Source organism: Carassius carassius, chromosome 29 (genome assembly GCF_963082965.1).
Source record: "Carassius carassius chromosome 29, fCarCar2.1, whole genome shotgun sequence".
Taxonomy (NCBI): Eukaryota; Metazoa; Chordata; class Actinopteri; order Cypriniformes; family Cyprinidae; genus Carassius; species Carassius carassius.
The window spans coordinates 27,259,122-27,278,251 of NC_081783.1; the positions used below are offsets into that span (position 1 = coordinate 27,259,122).

Here is a 19,130-nt window from a genome sequence, read left to right on the forward strand (position 1 = left end):
GTAATTGCAAAGAACTGACCTTTTTCAAGTTGCACCTCTAAACCAAACAAAATAAAATAAAATTTTGTCACACTTCTGTGGCCCTTTTTCATCTGAACTATTATTAACGATTAACAATTATTGGCCAATTAACAATTAAAAATCGCTTCTATGTGTTTCTGTTTCGTCATCAAATTAAAAAGATTCACTGTTAACCACTCCAAGACATCGCCGCTTTCAAGTGGCCCATTTTCTCATTAATTTCTCTGGAAACAATGATTATCGTAACCTCAACCCAGCGCGGGAGATGGGAGGGAGAAAGTGGGGGGAAATAAGCCTATTTAGTGCGTTTCCAGTCCAGTGCTATCACGTTGGGTGTGAGTTGACAGCTGTGTATATCAGAGGCCACATCATCGCTCACTCTCCTCTGGTGCTTCTCATACTCAGACGGAGATAATAGGCTATTAGAGGCATGGGATTAATTTGTAGCCAATTACCACTCACAGTGGAATATTAATGCATAAATAAGCCACGGCTTTAAGTTTTGGAGATGGTCAGAGCTGTGTAAAGGGGAGGGTATCCAGCTGGGCGCGCGCGAGCGTGTGTGTATGTGACATAAACGACGGGGTGTCCCAAGGAGACGGTTCAAACCCAAAAAAGGACCTGAGCAGGGGGACATCAGCATCACAATCTAGAGACCGGCTGGATCAACTCCTGAACAAAATCATCTTAAGTAGCAGTCTGAACTTATTTGTCTATGTCTTTTCACCAGCATGTGTCCTGTTGAATAAAGAACGGCAAAAGAGAACAGAATTCAGACGGCTGTGCTGCCCTCTGGAGAGCTATGAACCGGGATAAAGTGCAGGTTGGCGACTCCATCGTACCTGCCGCTGCCGGCGTGATCGTGGTCGCTCCGCAGGACGGCATGGACGACAAGCGCCTCGCTGCCGGAGAACTGCCCGTGTTTAACTGCGCCGGAGGGAGAGACGCTTTACCGGCGGAGAGCCGAGAAACCTCACCGAGACACGAGCCTTCACCCGCGGGCGCGCCTCCTACCGTACACCGGACAACCTCGTTCTCGGTTCTGGACATTTTGGATCCCAATAAATTTACTAGTAAGAGGCAAACACCTAATAGGACAGGTTGTGATTTCACGTTTGGTACAGAAAACAGAAGCGATGACTCAAATCATACGATCGAGCACAAGTCTTATCAAGAGGACTACGACTGTAAAAAAACATCAGGTATTTTAAGTAAGTTACCATTGTTTAACATGACATGCGCGAAAGTACAAATAATATGGACAAGCATTTTTTTTTTCAATATCAACATTGTAGCATGTAAATTCTAATTATATAATTGAAATGTGGTGGAGAATTTTTAATTCAATTAAACATCTTAATGCAAAATGTTACATTGATGTATAAGGGTAAAAAGTTAAAAAGAGTAAAAATGTGCTGTGAATGGTCACCGTTTTGGAAAAAAAGCTTTTCACGATTATAATTAACTTTTCACTTAAAATGATACCGTGGTGTATCAAATGAATTAATAAAAATACGAATTATCAATGTAGTCTCGTAATTATTTACGTGATGAAAATTAATTTATAATAATAACATTTTTCAAATAGTTTTTACGACATGTAATTGAAGGACACTGCTTGCATGCCCATATTCAAACCAGTTTTGTTGTGCCTATTTTTGTATAGATAAATAATTGCTTTATTGTTAGCAAATGCAACTAGACCTTAAACCTCATTTTCTGCACCTGGAAAAGCCATAAAGATGGATTTTAACTAAAGTTTATTTACAGAAGGAATTGTATCCGTTTTTTTAATCATTTAAATACTTGTAAATAAACATGTTAAGTCTTATAATTGAGTGGCTGTGGACTAAAATGAGGTAATCTTCCTATTGTTATTAGATATTACTTTTACAGTTACTCTTGAGACTGCTAGAAACTAATTTTTAAATGTAGTATATGTCACTTTCCATTTTTAAATGTCAAGGGAATACACTGAAACTAAGTTTCAGATAATTATTAAGTTTAAGAATTATTTTGGAGCATTACAGTCGAGCGGTCCGAAAACTTTTTATTTATTTATTTATTTATTTATTTTATAGATCCATGATCAATATCTCCTTTAAGTATAATAGGGTTTAATCTTGTAATTATCCGAATTTTGGTCCTATAATTTACATGTTGAGAAAGATTTTGCAAGCTGCCTGAAAGAGATATACTCATTTCTATAATAGGATATCGACCAGTCTGGAACAGATTCTCCACATTATCAGCCTCTTTACGCAGCAAGTTGAGTTAAATTAAACGCAATCAAATGCGTTTAATTGTTTTTTATTTTTTCTTCTTTTTCTTCTTCTTCTTATCTTCAAATATATTAATGCTTTGTATCATGTCTAAATGGTGAAAACAGAAAGCACGGTTTTCGTGGGATCATCTTATCTTCTGTGCCTGCATTTGCAAGGACAAATATGTGTCAACCTCTATGATTGATTGGAGGCAACGCGCGAAAGCAATTTTCAATAAACAGTAATTGTAGGCTGCAATAATTTGATAAGGTTTGTGTTGTTTTTTAATGGATGAGTAAATTGAGAGTTATCGATTAGTCGACCGTTCTGTGATTTAAGATGTCAAGACGAATTGACACGCCAAAAGAAGTGCTATCTACTCTGTCCCCACTTTAAAGAAGACAATTAAAGTAGAAAACAATTTCTATGTTACTCAATCAAAATCACATTACAAGAAATGTTATATAGTTCATTTTGAAAATCAAGGATTTTATTTAGAAAAAAAAAAGTAAAATAGATAAGAAAATTTTAGGAAATATAGAGTAAGAAACGACTGAATACTACCCCCGTTGGCGCTATCAAATTCATATCAGCGTGTGTTAAACTCGGTAAATTCAACTGTGCATTCAGGTCATTGGTGTAAAGCTGACTTTTGATAACAGTGTTTTGTGTTACCACAGAAGACGGATTTGTGTTCCGGTCAGATGAATGTGAGGCTGATTTTACCCGAGGGAATCAGTCGGACATCGAGCTGCAGGAGGATCTGTGCAGCGAGGAGAGTAGCGCCCTGCTAGGAAACAACGACGCCGAGTTTGGGCAGCACGAGGACGACGACTCACTAAACAAAAGTCCTGAAGGACAGCAGACTCAACAGTCCTCATCAAACGGACAGAGTCACCCGGTGAAACCCAAGCGTAAGCGCTCCGGCTCTGACTCGAAGTCTGGAAAACCCAGAAGGGCCCGGACTGCGTTCACGTACGAGCAGCTGGTGGCTCTGGAGAACAAATTTAAGTCGACGCGATACCTGTCCGTGTGCGAACGCCTCAACCTGGCGCTGTCTTTGAGCTTGACGGAGACTCAGGTGAAAATATGGTTTCAGAACCGTCGGACAAAGTGGAAGAAACAGAACCCGGGCGCGGACACGAGCGCACCAACAAGCGGGAGCGGAGGTGGACCGAGCAACGGACTGAGCGGCCTGAGTCCTCTGAGCCCGTCTCCTCCTATGAACGGCCATCTGTCCATGCACACCAGCTACCCGGGTCACACGCCAGGAGGACTCGTATGCACCACTCAGTTACCCTTTCTGCCGGGTCACGCGGTACTGTCACCCTTCATGCTCGGCTCTCAGACTTATGGAGCTCCCACATTTTACGCACCACACTTATAAGAAGAAATCTTTAGTAGATGTCCTGCATCGGAAGAAACAAAACGTCCGGTCAACTCTGCAAAGGAACATTTTTAACATGAAGCACTATGCTGTCACACACTTGCAAAGACATTTGATAGGTCTTAAAAACCGAGATATAGCAACCATTTCTGCACTGTGGCAAACCCAGAATTAGAAATAATTTTCGGCAATACATGCTAATAATTAGATCTGATTTAAATCTGCTTCGTTTTGATCAACTGTGAATATTTCTGAAGATCAAACTGTATATATTTAGTTATGAAAAGTGTTTAGACATTAACTTTGATAGCAAATGTAGTAGGGAATTAAACGATTATGTACTGAAACAAAGAATGAGATTGGACTAAAAATCGTGTAAACATAAGCCTAATGAAAATGTTTTTTTTTTTACTGTGGGCCATATTATTTAATTCTGACGTTGCATAGACTATGCTATTATTTAATTGTTTGTCTCCCAATTAAATGGTTGAAATAAAATGGCAGATGACAAAGATAAGTTGTCAAACATTTCGTTGTCATAAGCCTGGCATTATGAACTAGATTTAAAACTAAGTTTTACATGATCTTGCACTATATGCTAATGCATGAATTGAAATTGAAAATTTAAAACGCTGGAATTAATTGCGGTCAATTTCGTTCAATGAAGCGCGAACAGGTGTTCTATTGGTAATCGTTTACCTTACATTTCACGTCATTTTTACGAATATAGAAAGTTTTTCCCCTTTGAAAACCGTATGTTTAATGACTCAGGCCGAAATAGTTTATTGTTGAGTTGATTTACTTGAACATTAGCCTACCTATTTACCTATATCTACGAATTTATCATGTAGAAAATATTATAATTTACATTTATAAATATTTAAAATAATATAAAACATTTTCCTTTTAAATTTACTTATTGTTTTGATAGTTGCTTTAATATCAATAACTTAGCCTAAATGTTAGCTTATGACTACAGAAATGCAGTTGAAAAGTAGGCTATTAGAATACTTCTATTGCAATTTACAGTTTTGTTTGTTAAAAATATTTTTGTCTATTATTGTTAGATTTCAGCCTGATACTGAAAGAAAAACTGTGACGTCTAAAATAGGACTCTGTTGTTTCTGAAATTTGCGTACTTTAAGTAACCTATAAATATTAGAATAAGTAATATTAAGGAATCCAACGCCTTAAAACGAATTATAGTTTCAACCTTGCTTGTGCAATTGTTTTTGATGCATGCTTTGTACACTGCTTAAACTTCGAATGGCGTAAAACATTACATTAAAACTATAATAAGCAAACTTTTATTTTACGCAAAATTCAACCGGATAATGTTAGCGATTGTTTCATAAAATGGTGTTTTAAAACAATTTAAGATATATTATAAAATATATTTTAAAACAATTGCTAAATTCGTTTCATGCATGCCAACGTATGAACTTGTTTCGTGTCCAGACATTATTATTACAATTAGAATGCATAAAATATTTTAGATTTTTTTTCTCCAAATTTTGCAAGTAAATAAAATATTTACGTAAGGGGGAAATTATAATCCTTACCTTGAACACATATGAAAAGACGGACCATGACGATCTTAATTAGTTTGTGCGATTAACATATTTTTGGTCGTCCGTTGAAAATCGTCATACTTATTTACAGATTTATGGAAGTAGGTTTCTTTATTCATATATATATATATATACATATATATATATATATATATATATATATATTTGGTGGAATAAGACCAAACAAGCTACACCAATGTCAGTTAACACTAATTCTGTAAAACCGAAATCACTTTCTCAGTTAGCAGCTTTAGGCTGGTTCAAAAGCATTGCTTACTTTTTAGCTTACTTATTAATAAACTGTGTACTGTTTCAGCGGATCTAATCGATTAAGGTAAACTGCAAGTCTGTCGTGAGACTATGTTACTTAAAGAACATGCAAACATTAATAAATTAAATTTTATGTAAAAGTTGAAATGAAAAAATAAAAAAAAAAATCCTGCCTTGCCTATGCCTTCATATGTTGCTGTGGTGGTGCATGCGTTTTTAATCTTCTCAACAAAGAAACCCCTTAAATGAATAAAGACAATGTCATGTTTTAAATCAGTAGAAATGTACTCTATATTAACATTCACATAGGCTACGACTTACTCTAACAACATATTTCTTTAAAAGTACTGTTATATTCAAAATTCTGGATCACAAATAGTTCTACTACAATGTAGCAAAGACAAAAGTTTGTAAAATACAATGTTGAAAATAATACATTGATTAAAATTCCATTTTAAATTAAGATTTAAAATGACATAGCCTGGCCTTAAACTTTTTTTCTTTTTTTTTGTATTAGTTATATAGCACCCAGGAAAAAAAAATATAATTATTCAGGCATTGCAAATGGCCATCCAAAGATGATATAGTTCATTTGAGGAACAGTATTAACAATGCGCTTTTGTTCTGCATAAAAATCCAAACTGGCGTGTGGCAGTACCTGTAATTCAATGCAGTGCATAGTTAAATTGATTAGAAAATTTCTTGTGTTTTCTCTTGTCCATCTCGTTCTTGACCTCCATAACTTGACTTACGGACCTCCTAGGAGTAAACAATGTGGTTGAGATTCAAAAGATTTATTTACCCATCACTTGTAAAATGTGTTCACAAGTATTCAATACAAATATATTTGACTTCAGTTATCTCCCAATATAGCAAAAAGCATCATGCCAATTTTGTGATTTTCTATTTAATTTTGAGCATCCACCATTACTTACTTATTAAAGACTTTCTTCTGTAGTCTTGATCAAGATGTACTGACATTTTGCTTTAAACTTTTAAGGTTTGGGTACTTTTTCTTTGACTTTCCTTTGTTGCCATTCTGTCCCTTCCCGTACGTCTTTGATGAGCCCAGATCTTCTCCAGTCCAGTTTCGATCTCCCTTATGAGCTCTGGGTCTCGCCAATCTGAGCCAATATGAGAAAGGTTTTATACACATTTCACATATTTGACTGATCATGACCTCAATCTTTGATTTTTGTAAAATTAGTGACAGTAATGTTGAGGACATTTTAACTTAATGGTGAAACTATTACTGTAGATTATTCTAATATGCTGATTTGGTGCTCAAGAAACATTTCTTATTATCTATGATGAAAACAGAAAATCAGTTTAATGGAAACCATTTTTGTTTTAGTTTTTTAGGATTCTTTAATCAATAGAAAGATCAAAAGAACAGCGTTTAATAGTATTATGGTTTTTACTGTCTCTTTTGATCAATTATTAATTTCTTTACAAAAAAAAAAAAAATGAGCGTACACTTTGTACATTAGTGTAGATAGATCAAAATCATCAACTTTTCATTAAGCATGTCCCTTTAAGCATGTCCCCTACATACTGTTGATACATGGATATCTTGCAATGATAAAATGGTAGCTGTTAAATTATTTACAATTTCCAAAGTATTTAATTGCACAGTACTGCGCTTCATCAGTCTGTAGTGAAATGCATGCATGCATGCAACAGCTTTTTTCAAATGCCTTTAAAATGAATATGGAGGAGTTGGTCGTCCCTATAAGAATTTATGGAGGCAAAAAGCCCCCCGTTACTTGAGTGCTACAATCTGTCTTTTAGGGGCTTCATTCTGCCTGTGAGCATGATGGGGGGCCCTGCATTTAGCTTAAGCTGTGCAGCAGGGCTAACTACTCTGTCAGCAGTTCGCATCTGCAAAAGTTGGGCACACATGAACATCACAGGCAACAGCTGCAGTCAGCTTATTTGATTATCTATAGAAAACACATTTAAACACAAAAATGCTATGATAGCATGGTTGTGAAGTGCACAGTAACATTGCTCGTTGGCAGATTTGCACCAGTCCAGACTATTCTGGGTTAAATGTAAGGAAAGGAAAGGACGTGTGGCCAAGTACAGTGTCCCATACTTGGAATATGTGCTATGCATTTAAACCATCCAAGAGCACAAACAGACACACACACCGTGAACACACCCGGAGCAGTGGGCAGCCAATGCTGCGGTGACCCGGGGGGCAGTTGGGGGTTCAGTGCATGCTCAATGATCTCACCTCAGTTGTGGTATTGAAGGTGGAGAGTAATTCACCCACCGTAATTCACCCACCCACCCACTGACAATCCCTGCCAGACCTGAGACTCCCATCCACGACCTTTAGGTTACAAGCCTAACTCTATCCATTAGGCCATGACTGCCCCATAAGTCAAAAATAATTGCCTGCAAAAAGGCAAAAATTAGGGTTATGGTGAGGCAGAAATGCAAAGCTTATAATTTTATAAAAGTCTTCACAGTATTTTTTCAGTTAAAATCTTTAGCTACAAAGCTGTTCTCTGCAATTTTACAGCATTTATCACAGGGGTGCCCAATCCAGTTCATGGAGATCTACCATTCCTGCAAAGCTCAGTGCAAACATTGCTCCAATGCACCTGTCTTATATTATCAAGTGTCCCTGAGATCTTAATTAGCTGGTTCATATGTGTTTGATTAAGGTGCGAGTAGAGATTTGATGACAAGAAATTGGCTCCAGTCAATTTTAAGTGTCTCACAATGACTCCTATTTTTGCTTTTTTTAATAGAAATGGAGGAAACCACTTGTGTTACGCTGAATTAGGCCACAAATACTGTCAACTGTTAACCTATTTTGAACCTGGAATATGCCTTAAAAACAATAGACAGCAACTCTGAAGGCAGAAACAAATTCTTGGCCAATACTTTTTTTTTTTTTTGTCAAAGTCAAAGTCTGCTTTATGTCAATTCTTCCACATGTACAGGACATACAATTTTGAACAGTACATTTTTTACTGTTCTATGAGGTCCACTTATAATGCTAAGATTTTTACAAATAATTTTTACTAAAATTTTATGCAAAAATACTCAGTACATATCAAACGATTTGTAATAACAAAGCAATAGTATCACATAATAAAAACAGTTACACGTCAGTGTCGATGGGGCAGCATGTTAATATATAGCACCTTTATGCTTCGGACGCCCTGTCTTCAAGTCCCAGCTCGTGGAACTTTCCTAATCCCATCTCCACTCTCTCTCCTACTTTGCTTTTTAGGGTATCAGAGTGGATCAGACAATTTTAAGATTTGATCAGATTGGTGAACAATCCAAAGAGCCAAATTCCACAAAGAGTCCCAGGATAACAAGACAACATCATAAATCTGTCCAGATCCGCCAGCCAGTCTAAAGCAAGCTTAACCAACCAGTCCTTTCATTGAACAGCTTGCAACATTAACACAAAATAACACTTATTGATAATCCAAGTCTGGAAGGAATTTGTCAAATTTGGGGCAAGTAACCAAGATTAATTGTCACAGAGATGCACAGCTGACCATCACATTTGAATCCATGATAGAAATCATGAGCTACATACTTCCTTGGACTGATTTCTCCCGCCCAGGACAAAGACCAGGTTCCTTCTAGACCTTTTGACCTCTTTGTTCCTCACAAAGCAAACCCTCATGTTCACAGAACGACAGAGAGAGACTGTCTTTTACATATATAGATGCACCTAAAATCATCTTAAAAGGACTTATAAATGAATATCAGTCCATTGCATAACTTCATTGCATATATGTAACCCACACATTTATCTATAATGTTCTAATCACTCATAGTGTATGTATTTTTAATAACTATTGAATAGCTTAAGGGTTCATATTCATGTTTAGTATGTGTTTGAATCTTCTTGTTTGAAACATTTCTTTCAATCAATTCTTTGTCAAATGTATTATATTCTTGAAATCATGTTCAAATTATACTCTCCAAGAGCAGGAAAATTCATATCATGTGACTGATAAGATAACATGTTGAAGTATGTATTGGGAAGAGAAAAATACCAACACCCTGAGCTAAAACAATGCCGAATTGGTCAAGACACCAATTTGGATGTGTCCAACCAGCCATGTTTAAATACTCAGGACACCATCAAATTATGCTTTTTCTTGCCTTTTTGCCACTGCGTTTTGCCACTGCTTTTAAGTGCTCTCTGAGAGTGCTCTGGCTTACAGGCCAGCTGCTCCTCTAAAACCATGAGGAGAAAAGCCCTCTAGTCTCTTCACACTTCTTGCTGGCTTCTACTTTAATTTCTTTTCCGTTGAGAGTTTTGTGCTCTGAGTTCAGTTTTGCTGCAACGCTGCATCTCCGAGTTTCACCTCGAGTGCCTGTCTAAAATTTCAAACAGCCCACAACTCCGCAACTTCAGCTAACTCCCAATACTTCACTACAAATGACCACTGAATTTCCAGCCAATCAGCAACCTTGGGAAACCCCTTTCTGCAATGACTACAAGAAAAGGAAATCCCTTAACACAACAACTGATGCATTAAATATAAAGTTTATAGCCTCATCGAGAGACTCAAAGCGAGGGTTAATAAGATGATTGATGGTTGTTCAGATCTATGCAATTGCATTTATTGCTATAAACTTGAGATTTCATATTTTCACCCTTCTAAACTAGTTTTTCCTCACTTTGAATGTAAATACATACTATGAATGTATGAGTGCATATGTTTATGTGTAAGATTAGTTTATGTCTTAGATTGGATATTAATATCCATGCAGAGTTGTTGTACAATGAATCACTAGCCGACTCTGTGATCAGCCTTAAAATTCTCCCTAAACAATTCCCTATAAAATCTTAAATGATTCCTTTTGAGCTAAATTAACCTGTTTCCCTTACAGCTTCCTGTCTCACTTCTGTCCCATCAAATCAAGGGCAAAAATTGAAAAAAATTAAATTAAATTAAAACCAGTTACTCACACTTGTGCGACATCAGTGTCGGATCCAATATAGTTGGCACAGCCTCGTCTTTTAGTTTCAATCTGTCTAAAAATCATGCATCAAATTATGCCTTGTTTGTAAATGAAACTGCCGTAAAATGAAGTGAACAAAGGATCAAGTTCTTACTAACATGGTCAGGCACTTCATTAAAGGGGTGGTTGATTGTGATTTCACTTTTTTTTTTTTTTTTTACTTTTTTGTGTAATGTTGCTGTTTGAGCATAAACAATATCTAGCAAAGTTGCAGCACTGAAAGTTCAATGCAAACGGATATATCATCTTTTAAAATTGTTTAATGCCTACAAAAACAACTGGCAGGAACTACAACGAGCTACTTCACAGGTTTGTTACATCGTAAACCCCACCCCAAGGAACATGCAGCCATGCGAGGTCATGTTGTGATGATTGAGAGAAGAGGAAGAGAGAACTAGGGGTGCATGTTGAAATTTATTCATATATGAATCACAATTCTGACTTCTAATGATTCAAATGGATTCAAAAAACAAACAAAAAAACTCAATCTGGCTCAAGCTGATAAGTAATATAGACAACGCCATTTCCAGGTGAGGGGTGGTACGTTTAGATGACACTAGAGGTGGCCAATCACAACATCACAACACAATGGACCAGCTAACCAATTTCGGCCCACTGCGTATTTCTTAGGGAGGGGCTTCATAAAAGCAGGAAATGATCAGCGTGTTTATAGGAGAAGGGACAGAATTGTGTGAAACAATGGTAAATTATGTGAAAAATAATGTTAGTTTTTTTCGGAAAACAAAGCATTAACACATGTTAGACTTCCATAAACACAATCAAGCCTAGAAAAACAACAGTCAACCACCCCTTTAAAAATAAAGTTAATTAAAAAAAGTTTATTGTTTGGTTTCTGTGTTGACCCATGTTCACCTCTTGTTATTTACACCTTATTTTACAACAGTACATGCATAAATCGGTGGACAGGGCTAAACAGGCAGTGATGTAGAAGCAGGCATTTTTTTCCTCTCCCGAGACGATGTTTAGCCACACTTTTACGTCATAGTGTGACACATTCCACAACCAGTCGTTTTGGCAGATTGGCTTCAGTATAAGCTGTTTTTAAACTCACGAGAATGAATTAAGTTCAGAAAATTACACAATGTTTTTATAGCACAATGACCTCTTACATATCAAAAGATTAAGCAAATTTTGATTTCTCAGTTCATGACCCCTTTAAACTGGGTGTTATGTAGTGGATGCCAGGGCATCACTATGCAGTTACTAAGGATATCTGAATGGTTGTTAGTCTGTTGCTATATGCTGTTGTTAGAGTCTTGCACCCTCACGCCTCTATACTCAAAACGTGTCACGGTGTGGTGCAGTTTCCAAAACTACACATTTGTACTTTATTTAGCCTTCATATCAGTACCTCTAATGTATTATTAGATAAATGGTCCCTTTTGAAATGGTACTGTCCCAGTGACAGATTCCTTTTGACAGTGTGTGATTTTCTTGTCTCTAGATATGGATTCCACTCCTCCTTCAATGTAAATCAAAGGGTTTTTTTTTTACTCATTTTATCCAATTTGAAGTCTGAGTGCTTAGAAAAGCAGCAGCACAGGTGTAAGATTTGAGTTCACACTTACAAGTGTGAGCAGTATCATAATGACAGATGTATGTTAGACACAAATGACAGATGTACGTATGTTAGACACACTGAAATATTTTGGGATGGCTGAAGCCTGAAGCAGAAATCAATGGCGCAGCAGGGGAGCAAATGTTTAGTCAGTGAACATCATGAGCACACCGGCAGCGCAGGAGAACGGGTGGGGTGTCCTGTGGTTACCCTGACAACCAGCATGTAGACGGGGAGAGGGTGTGATGGAGTTGCGGGATCGATAGCTTACTTAGTTACAAAAGATGCTATTTCACAAGCCAGTGGTCAGCAGGCCCCCGAAGTCAGTTGCCTCAGATAACTGTTTGTTAACAAGTAAACTGTGGCCAAAGAAAGCACATCCGACGCTCCAGTGACAGGATGGAGACGCTACTTAATTGGCTTTTAGCACCCGACTCCACAAGAAAAGAAACCAGAGCGAGAAGGAGAAAAGTGAAAAGCTGAGAGGCAGAGTGAGATGCAGCCTGTCCTATTATCTGAGTATTGATGATGACTTGGATGGGATTCCATCAGTTCATCTCTTCCAAGAGTCTCACAGCCACCTGATTGGACTGTTGTGTTATAAGGAAGGAACTGTGGGTAATGGAGGTCTAGGATTTCGCCTGGCTACCGGTTACTAAAGGGCATTTGACAGTATAGAATCGTCTTGGGCTCTTCAGCACTGGGTTGACAAAACATGAAAAAAGATTATCAAGCTTTCAGGTTTGGTGTGCGATATTCATTTGGCAAGAGTGCATGATCCTAAACATGCCTTAAGAGTTTCAGAATTTACTCATTTTGTGTCCACAGATCGTCGTACACCTGTAAAAACATGAGATAGTTTAATTAATTCTCATGCTGCTCTTTTGCATACATTTACATGCAGTCAAATAATCAATTTGCAATGGGATTCATGGTTTAATTGGAATGAAAAGAGATTATGTAAACATCTCAGTTGATCATATCACATTAAAAAATACCTTGCCCACATGTATAGAGTGTATGTTGACATACAGTACAATTAACATCTTACAAAATGGTCATCAGAGCAGAATGAATATGTATTAAATATTTGCTAAAAAGCTCTTCTGACTTCAGGTTTTTTAGATTTCGTTTTTTTTTAGATATGTCATCAAGGCGCTAGTGACAACATTGTGATGGCTTTCTCGGATGCTGAACATGGTGACTGGGTTTTGTTTGAAATACTTGTAAAGCACATGTAAACAAATATGTGAATTGGACTGGAACATTAAGGGTTTATAGAAATTATATCATGCTTCAGAATGACAAAAAAAAACTATGAAATTGATCCACAATACCTAGAAAATGACCCAGTACAGTGGTGGCGAGCATCAGTCCTGGAGAGCCACAGTCCTGAAGAAGTTTTCTTTAACCTAATCAAACAAACCTGAGCATGCTAATCCAGGTCTGAAGGGTTACAGAAAAGCTACAGGCAGATATGTTTTTATCCGGGGTAGAGCTGTGCTCTGAATGAATGTGGCTCTCCAGGACCAGAGTTTGCCATCCCAGACCTAATGAATTCCAAATTTTCATTTTTGGGTGAACTATCCCTGTAGGTAAATATCACTGTTGATTACTGGCATGACTGTTGAGTTGAATATTGTTCAATAGGTTGCATGAATGGTCTAACCTGACTGTTCCTCCTCATGCTTCCTCTTTTCGTTCTCTAGTTGCAGTGAATCTTCTGGGTTAACAGGCCTGCCCAGCTCATCCCAAGGGATAATGTTTCTATGGAACGTGCACTGAAATTACATCTCATTTAATTCAGCCGTTTATTCAATCAGTGTCCTGCTTATATCTATTTATTTACACAATGAAATAAGAATATGTTTTTACCATTCCACCAAACACAGCTAAATATCAGCTAAAATATTCAGTATAACATCTCTTCTGTGTATTTTTTAGGGCATCATTAATGTTAATGTTACCTTTCTGACTTTTACTCTATCTTGGCGTTCAAACAAAGATCCATTTGGCATTGGTGCTTTGCACTTGTGCTCCACAGCTTTAAATTTCCCAGCAAAGGTGATATATCTAGATTCCATCTCTGCAGACAGTTCCTCATTTTCTACTTCCTCCTCCTCCAGAACTGGTGCTGTGATGTGTTCCTAAACCAGCGAGGAAAGGGTCTTAGTAAAGGAACTGCACAAACTCTATCAATGTGTGATCTTTGACAATTAAAAACAATATATAAAAAAAATCATAATATAAAACCTGCTTTCACAAAGTGCTTTTTTTGCTGGGGAAATATTTAAGGGTGAGCATAAGATTCATAAAATGTAACATTTATTTTTAGTATAGAAATTGTGGAATTTCTATAGTACAAATAGTATGGATTTTCACAGGACTTTTGTAGATTTCCATGACTTTTCTAGGTCTTAAAATGACAATTTACAGGTTTTCCATGACCACAGTAAAACACCTCCAGATCAATGTTTTCATCATTCAATTTTGAGGAATAGGAGTTGATCTGCATTCAATTTTGAGGAATAGGAGTTGATCTGAAGTCAGTGAGCATACAATAGTGCTCTCTAGTGGCTACATCACATAACACAATCAATTCATACTTCAAAGAGACTGATGATTTTGTTATGTAAAACATTATCAATGTTTCTTATGAATGAGACTGTACTTGCTAGCAGTGGGCTGCTCCTCTCCCCATTAGTAAAGATCAACACCAAACGGAACGACAGGGGCCTTAACAGAGGCTTTGTCTTTGTCAATGCCCCCTAGTCACTGCTGCACAGACACACTGCACTGAAACAACAAGAACACACTTCAATCTCCAAAAACAATGAAAAAAAAAAAAAGTTTAGTTTTGTGTGTGCGTGTTTGTGTTTCAAATACTTTATGAAATATAGTTTTTATTAATATTTCCATATAAAATATGAACAACTTAAAAAATATATATTTTCTCAGATTTCTTTCACTATATTTGAAATAACATTCTGTTATTTTAATCATTTGATCAATTCCAAAAACATTTTTTTAATTTTTTTTTTTTTTTTTTTTGCTACCATTCCATTTCAAATATTTAGAACACAACATTGAAACTTACAGTCTAATGGACTGAGGGGGTTCCAGCAGGAGTGTGCAGAGGTTTAAGGTGGTCTTGGAGTGACACAAAGATCTAAGACTCACACCAGAACGAGATGAAATTAAAAACAAGTATGTTGAATTCCTCATAATACTGAATACAGGACACCTGACCTCTTTTCAAAGACAAATGGGCATTGTGGGTATATGAGGAGCCTTGTCTGCTCTTATTTCTTGTCAACAAATATGTTTTTCAAAAGTAAAAAAAAAATCTACGTAACAGGACGTGTTTTTAGATACGTTTATCTGAAATGCTTATTTCAAATACTTTTTTTCTTTTTTTCATATTTTAAAGTCTTTGAAAAAAATCTAAATATAATTTATACATTAAACATCTAGGTCTGGTTTTTGTTTATTTATTCAGAAAACATAAAATACACTGTGCCGACCAATCTGTTTATTAGGTTACAGATTTTTCTGGCACAAAATCCAGATATGGTTCAGGTCATATGACTCCAGATATGGTTCAGGTCCCTCCGATTCATAAACTTATGACTGATTGATTGATTTGCCTATTTTATTCTCGTCCTGCAAATTCAAGTCTGATCACTTATTTCTTTAGCACAAATGTTTGCAAGGCAGGACTAGTTATGTGCTGATTACTTTATCAAATCACTAACCCAAAATTTAAGCAAAAGCAACAGTAATGCCTTGGTAACATCAGCAGTTTAGTTCAACAGATGTACGGGGTACAAAAGAAAATTAATTATGGTCTCAGGACAGGATGAGAATCCTGAATGTAATCATCTAGTATATACAGTTAATCCAGGTTCATTCCCTTTCAGTGACTTACTGCATCTTTTGCACACTTGGGTGTGCAAAATAATGAAATATGACCAAAAGCTTTCTTTTTCTATTCAAATTGACCAAAATGGTAGCAATTTGTCTGAAGCAATAAAATTGCAGGTGCTAAAGAGATAAATCAATAAGAGGAAATAGAGAGGCCCAGCAGTAGACATAGAGTTGAGCTGCCAATGCTGGCGTTATTGATTTTCCTGAGTTCAACAGGCCTTGTAATTAAAATGTAAATTTTGAGAGAGATAACGTCTTGACAGGAACGTTGGGATAAAGGGATAGATAAAAGCTCTGTTGTGAAAGGAACGGTGAGAAAGAAAGGAGGAGAGGAACAGACAAAAAATTATTTTCAAATTAAAGTGTTTCTCAGGATGAGCGAGCCGATGTGATTTGGAAAAAAGAAAGGGAAGGATTAGCCAGGGATGAGCTTGAATCCTGTGACAGGTTGATGTAATATTAAATGAAACTGCTGATGTTAACTTGCACTGATTGATACATTTGAAATGATGGAGTTAACTGGCAGAAAATCAGAATTTCCGTTTTAGGAGTATTATACTGGTTGCACTCTCAATGCACAATTTCCATTTTCAATCTATATTCCTCCACATGTAGGGTACATCCAAAAAACAAAACCTCATCTTTTCACATTTTTCAATAGAAAGGAAATTACATATGTCTCCAAATGAGCCTCACGTCTGATTTAGTGTGGTACAACATTACTAATTTAAGGTAAGCATCAATATTAATATTGCTCAAATTTGGGGTTAAAGGACTAGAACAACCATAAGTATTAAATTTCAGCAAATCTGGCATTTGTTGTGCTATATGAAGGATATTTCAGAATGTGCACTGTTACTTTACATGGGATCTTTTGAGTTGGGCAGAAAAAAACAAAACCTCACAACCACATAGTAATGCTGTAACAAAGTAAACATCTAGTTCGTATTTTTATATGTACTGTATGATCTATGATTAAATAAAATTCAGAATAATCTGGTTTTAGATGAATACACGGTTTTGTAAGTGGACAGTTTAGTGCACAGAGGTAAGCACTGTAAATTACCACTCCAAGCTAATGGGCGCTCATTAACACCATTGCATTGTTAATTTGACATGGCTAGTGCACTGATCATTACATACTTTACTTCAGAAAGCAGCTTGGCTCTGTGAAGCTGTAGAAATTATATCCTAATGAATCTTCAGTTAGTGCTTGTTTAGAGATGCTTAACAGAAATAAATGAAAAAAGAGAACAGGAGAGTGGAGCTCATCATACATTAACAGGAAAATCTGGAAATTACTAAACTACTACCAAAGTGCATGCTGTTCCTACAAGAACTGCATAAATCCCATTAGCCACTGAAATCAATTATTTTCATGACAGTAAATTTAAAATTGGACAGGATTTGAGGTCAAATATAATCTGTGTTCTTTAGCTTGTCTCTGCCCTATTGCTTGACCTCTGTCTTTTGCCTGTGGCTTCTTGTCAATAGAGCTGTCCTTGCCCAGATGGACAAGAATCTTTTGCAAGTACAAATAGTCAGCTGTCAAAACAGAATTCTATTGATGGCCCCAGCTTATAATTGATTTAAACCAGGCTTAAAGCAATTTATTACCTTTCAAAAGGATATCAGAGTTTTTATATGAGCAGCTGTTTTTGCACTGAATGTGATATTATTTTGCTCTCACATCTCTCAAATGGAGATTCTTATTACTGTAATGAAGTTATTCTTTCTTACAATGATTTTTGTGCCTATAAATATATTAAAGGCAGTACAACAAATTCCAAATACTATTGTGATGTATAAATATTTTACAATTTATACTAAAAAGAATCTAGTGGGAAAATAATTTAATTATAATAAAATAATGTCACAATGCAGATATGATAGATAAAAGGTCTTATTTATTTTACTTTATTATTATTTATTTATTTGTTATATTTTGCTAATTTTCCCCCCATTTATTTTGTATAAAATTGTGACCTGGCAATGTTCTTCACAGAGTTGAGGAGACTCACTTTTACAATAATGCAACATATTAATATAAGAATCTGTGAATTTTTCCAGTTATATTCACTGTCAACATACCTATTTTTAAAGTAAAACTCATAGCTAAACAGCACAATTACCACAATTTGTACATTTTTATTTGAGCACAAACACTTCATGGTTTAGTTTAACTCTATAAACAAACTTTCCTTTGTGCTTTGAAGCTTTTCAACAGCTAAACATTTCTAACTAAACTCACCACTGTGCTTTTAATTCCACATTTAAATATCCTGCTGCTTTAGGCACCAAAACTACAAACAAACTGGAATCCCCAGAGGACTTTTCAGCTCATATCTACTTTGAAGCGGCCACTATAAGAGTGTGGCGATATCCTATGTGAGATTATTTGGATTAAGCAAGATCCTATAGAGAAAGCTAGTCCCTTTACTGATGAACAGGTTTGTCATATTGCATTAGGCTTCAGATCTGCACCTGAACAAACTCACCATACTCTGCGCGCAGATGTTCAAGAATGTGAGGTTCATAGCCCTCATTTTCCGGCACGTCTACAAACTCATCGTCGTCACCTTCTCCATCCTCAGGAGCTCTCATCTAACTTTGAAAAAGAGTCGCTTTAAAGCCATGATAATACATAACACTGAATAGAGATGGTAACACATGAGGGAATTAAATAACTATGAGCCTGTTTTTCTTGGTTTACTCAAACATTTGCATTTTATTTTTAAAATGCTATAAAAACTTCTGTTACAAAACATTTCCTATTTTTTGTCATTCTCAAAACAATGCTTGTTTGCTGACAGTTTACAAAGAATGTCTGCAATTCTCCTCTGGCTGATTAACACTCAGATGGGATATTCACTGTGGCCTCAGGATATTCCAGAGATTTACAGCACTATGAACGGCAAACTCTGCAGTAACGTGGGACATCTTAACATTTTAATTCAAAGCCTTAATAGAATTTCCAGTTGACCACATCCAATTTTTTTTCTAGTGGTAGTCTATCTGAGCATTGTCCCAGTTAACTGTGACCGCATAAAATAATAGTTGTTATGTTAAACAGACTTTTTCCAGCATCTGTCAGCACGCAA

General features: G+C 36.3%; 1 protein-coding gene and 1 pseudogene across 3 annotated transcripts; one reads left to right on the forward strand and one right to left on the reverse strand.

The window, feature by feature from the left end:
* The first annotated feature begins 444 nt into the window (after positions 1-444).
* nkx1.2lb (NK1 transcription factor related 2-like,b) lies at positions 445-4,297 on the forward strand. Of its 3 annotated transcripts, none has more exons than XM_059516806.1 (2): positions 445-1,232; positions 2,966-4,297. In XM_059516806.1, the coding sequence occupies exons 1-2, from the start codon at positions 824-826 to the stop codon at positions 3,670-3,672; spliced, it is 1,116 nt and encodes a 371-aa protein (XP_059372789.1). In that variant the 5' UTR covers positions 445-823; the 3' UTR covers positions 3,673-4,297. The 3 variants fall into 3 exon arrangements, with proteins under 3 accessions (XP_059372789.1, XP_059372790.1, XP_059372791.1); XM_059516807.1 differs by having other exon boundaries at positions 445-1,223; XM_059516808.1 differs by having other exon boundaries at positions 445-1,094.
* A 1,881-nt stretch (positions 4,298-6,178) lies between these two features.
* The window catches only part of LOC132109337 (UV-stimulated scaffold protein A-like), a 60,792-nt pseudogene continuing 47,840 nt past the window's right edge, over positions 6,179-19,130 (reverse strand).

Coding starts and splice junctions, on each gene's coding strand:
- nkx1.2lb (XM_059516806.1), top strand. CDS start 824: ATGAACCGGGATAAAGTGCAGGTTGGCGACTCCATCGTACCTGCCGCT. Junction 1,233..2,965: donor AAAAACATCAGGTATTTTAA/GTAAGTTACCAT, acceptor GTGTTACCACAG/AAGACGGATTTGTGTTCCGG.